The 4,015-nt window shown below is 34.0% G+C and overlaps 1 protein-coding gene across 1 annotated transcript; it reads right to left on the bottom strand.

Annotated features, from left to right (window-relative positions):
• Window positions 1–875: 875 nt before the first annotated feature.
• On the bottom strand, window positions 876–2,507 carry LOC120166498 (GDP-fucose transporter 1-like). Its single transcript, XM_039175759.1, has one exon. The coding sequence runs from the start codon at window positions 2,108–2,110 to the stop codon at window positions 1,079–1,081; it is 1,032 nt and encodes a 343-aa protein (XP_039031690.1). The 5' UTR covers window positions 2,111–2,507; the 3' UTR covers window positions 876–1,078.
• Window positions 2,508–4,015: the final 1,508 nt, after the last annotated feature.

Here is a 4,015-nt window from a genome sequence, read left to right as displayed (position 1 = left end):
TAGACTATTGACAGCTCATAGCCAGCCTCCTCTCCTTGTATATATTCCCCCGGTCTCTTTTGAGATATTACAAATCAATAAAATATTGAGAGTGCTGCCTCTTTCTGTAGCAAGGAATCCTAACAGCACACAGCCAACAAGAAATTCAGATCCAATACCCCCGATGAGCAAAAGCAAGAGGGAACTGGCACTCTAGCTGTGTTTGAACACCATGGATTCAAGGAGCTTATATATGGTAAGAAAGCAGTGGAAAAAAAAACTAATCGGGGTCCTCTTATGAAAGTTTAAAGAAATAATGAGAAAAGGACGAGTAAATAGAACATGGCTTGCAGTTGGTGACTAAGTGAACTAGCAGAAAGCTCCTAAGACCGATGGTGAAACGACAAAAAACCATATTAAAGAAAAAGAGTAACAAAGGGATTGATCTCAGATGAATGGTTGACATTATTGCAACATAGCTGATCAAGCATCGGTTTATCTCATGGAGGTGGTGCCGTTCTCTGTTGCAACACCAATCATGCTTACATTGATTCAACTTATTAGACACAAGATTGGTTCAGAATTCAAGCTAACACAAGGTTTTGTAGTCTACTTTCCTTCAATTTTTCAACCAAGAAATACTATGTTGGCTGGTATTATGATTTTAAGAACCAAAATTCAATTAATCATAGGAAGTCCTTGAATCTCATCTGGCCCTGGGACCCAATAAGTTTCCAAAATCAACTTCTAAATCAAGCTCACCAGAATACCTAAGAATAATGAAAAGTAAAGAACAAACAACAAAATATATATTTGTAAATATCAATGAGCCAAATACCGTGGGAAAATTCCAGCCAGCCAACCAGTAACATGAAGCAACAAAGAATACCACTGTATTGTCAACTATGAATACGAAGCATAATAATTTATAAATCTCCAAAATGCTAAAGCACTAAGTTCTATCCATGTTTAAATTCTAGATAACGATTGTGCGATCTTATACAGAAAAGATCCTTCCAAAATTAGGGGTAATAGAGACTAACACATTCCAATAGTATTCTTAGCGGCTAAAACCAGGAAAAATAAGAAATAATACTTCTCATACTGAAGCATGTTTACCAGAGACGCTTTTAGCTTGGTTCTCTTCAGCATCCTCCTCATCGGCATCACCTGTCTGCCTAGACGCTGTTGATTCACGTAGCGGTCCAGTAACTGACTGCTGATAAAGAACACCTCCTGCCAGTGTGAAGAGGAGGCAGACCAACCCAAAGAGAGTAGCATGTTTATCCCAAATCAGCACATTGATCACAACTGTAAGGAACTTATTCACCACACCAGTCACGGTAAATGCCGTGGCAGAGATCGCCTTCCTAGCCGCAAACCCAAAGAAACTAATGAGCAAACCGAACAAGCACGACAAAGATACTGCTGTAAACGCCACAGGTTCAAACCAATCCCCACCATTGGCTCCCAAAGCAGCAAAAACCTCACTGTATTCTCCAGTCAAAACCCAAAATATGGGTGCCATCATCAAGGACAACAAGTTATTGTACAACACAAAACCCCAAGTGTTCAACCCAAGATTCATCACCATATGCTTAATGTAAACCATCTCAGTAGTAATTGTCACCAAATATGCAAACGCCCATGAATATGCAGTCAAAGTAAATGCCGAATCAGTTGCCACATATCCAACAGCACCACCCAGAATGATCAACAGAGAAATAAAAGTCAGCTTCGAAGGGCACGGTTGCCTCCTAAAGGTTGTATCAGCTAAGGCAACCAAAAGGGGTGTCAATGATCTAAACACTATGAAAGTATCAACATTGGCATGACGCAAAAGATTGGTGTTTGTGAAGATCGCAAGGTAGAAGACAATGGCAGCAGGCAAAAACTTCTTGGCAGTATCCCATGTGAAAGTATCATGATGTAAAAACCCAAACTTCCCTAAAACCCAGACTCCTAAAACAGAAGTTAGGTACTGTAACGCAGTTAACAAACCTGGGTAATTGAATTTGGTGATTGCAAATTTATTAATAACAGCAAGTAAGCTTGAACAAAGTGCATAACCAACTACCAAACTGCTTGTAGCATAGTATTGCTTAGTTGAATCAAAACGAATAGCCGACATTTTTCTCTCAGAAAGGATCTGATTTTATGTTGAAAAAAAAAACAAATACGGAGAAGACAAAATCAATATATCTCAAAGAAACTTGATAATGATGGATGAACTAGCGGAGATTATAGTAGGGTGTGAACAAGAAGAGGACTTCGTGGGCGAGAGAAATAAGGATTTGGGTATTTAAGATACTGATCTGCAAAATCTAAATCAAAAAGGAAAAATAGATTTAAAAGGAGAATAAGGAAATTAACCTACAAAGCTTTGAGATCGAAAATGAGTGGTTGATGAGGAGGTGAGTGGTGGGCAGAGGCGTACCGCTGTACTAGAAAGCAGAATCCGCTTGTTTGATAGGCTAATATCGTCACAGAAACACCAGTCAGCGAGGCTGAGGGAGGTAGCCACTTCTTTTCCCACGGTTCTATTAAAATCCAAGGGACAGGACGATTTCAGAGTCCCTTTAATTATTTAGGATAAAGTACTCATTTAGTACCTAAACTAATAGTTTTAGTTCGTTTCAGTATCTAAACTTTTATTTTTTTAAACTATCCCTAAAGTTTAATTTCTATTTCATTTTAGTACAGTATAGTTAAATTATAACTCGTTTAGTACCTAAAATATCAATTTTGGTCTGTTTTAGTACCTAAAATTTTAAAAAAATAAAAATTTAACATTACATTTTGAACATGAGTACTAAAATAAAATAAAAACTAAACTTTATATATGATTTAAAAAAATTAAAAATTTAGGTATTAAATTAGATCAAAACTGATAGTTTAGAAATTAAAGATGTAATTCACCCTAAAATTTAAAACACGACACCGTCTATGACAGACAATTAAATTTAAGATTATCTAGCTCTATCTAAAAAATGTTTTTCAAATTTAAATTTAATTTAAAATTTAAATGTCTGATATTATTATCCAAAATTATTTTAAAAAATTATTATACTGAATATGATATTACAAATTTAAAGTATATATTTAAATTCTTTAATAATATAATATATAAAATATATTAATTTAAGTTATAACATTTTTTTAATTAAAAATAAATAAATTTATATCGACTGTATGTGAAATATGTAAAATTTTAATCATTTTTTTATCTTTTAAAAAATTAAACTAAAATAATTTATTGTTAATTTTTTTTTTAAAAACTAACAAAAACATTGACAAAGGATAGGTTGAGTACTTGAATTAAATATGCTTAAATATAAAAAGGTGTCCAATATATGCCTTTTGTTTAAATTTAGTGTTTAACATTTATTTTGTTTCAGTATGATACTTAACGTTTTATTTCGTAACTCAATTTGAGATGAGTTATGACGGACCATTAATTTTGACCGTTAAATTTCACTTAACACATTTTTAATATTAAAAAATAATTTTTGAAAAATAAGAAATTAATTAAATTAGATTAATTGAAAAAATTAAGCACATGTTCATCTTCTTCCCCCCTCCCTCTCGTTTTCATCTTCTTCCTGCCCTCCCTCTTGTTTTTGTTCTGTTTGATTCATCAACATTAGCTATGATGACAACCTTACTTTTACTTGCTCTTCTTTTCATCGTCCGTTTCCTTAACATTTACTTTGCTTTTTCTCCCAAAAGATTTTATGCTTGGCTTCCATCCAACACATGTTCTTCATCATCTTCAGTAAATTCAAGAAACTAGAGCAGAAAAGAGTATTCGTCACCTTCGACAAAAACGGCGATGGATTCATATCGAAGCAAAAGCTAAGGGAATCATTGAAGGTCATCAATTTTTTGTGGCGAAAAAAGAGTCGGAAGAAATAGTGATGAACCTCGATTCAAATGGTGATGGGTTGATCGATTTCGATGAGTTTTGGGCCTTGTGTAAAGCCATCGACAGCGGCGATTTCAGTTAATCATTTCAAGAAAAAAAACTTTAAAAAAA

Source organism: Hibiscus syriacus, unplaced genomic scaffold (assembly GCF_006381635.1).
Source record: "Hibiscus syriacus cultivar Baekdansim isolate YM2019G1 unplaced genomic scaffold, ASM638163v2 tig00111640_pilon, whole genome shotgun sequence".
NCBI lineage: Eukaryota > Viridiplantae > Streptophyta > Magnoliopsida > Malvales > Malvaceae > Hibiscus > Hibiscus syriacus.
This window is presented reverse-complemented; position numbering and strand designations above follow the sequence as displayed.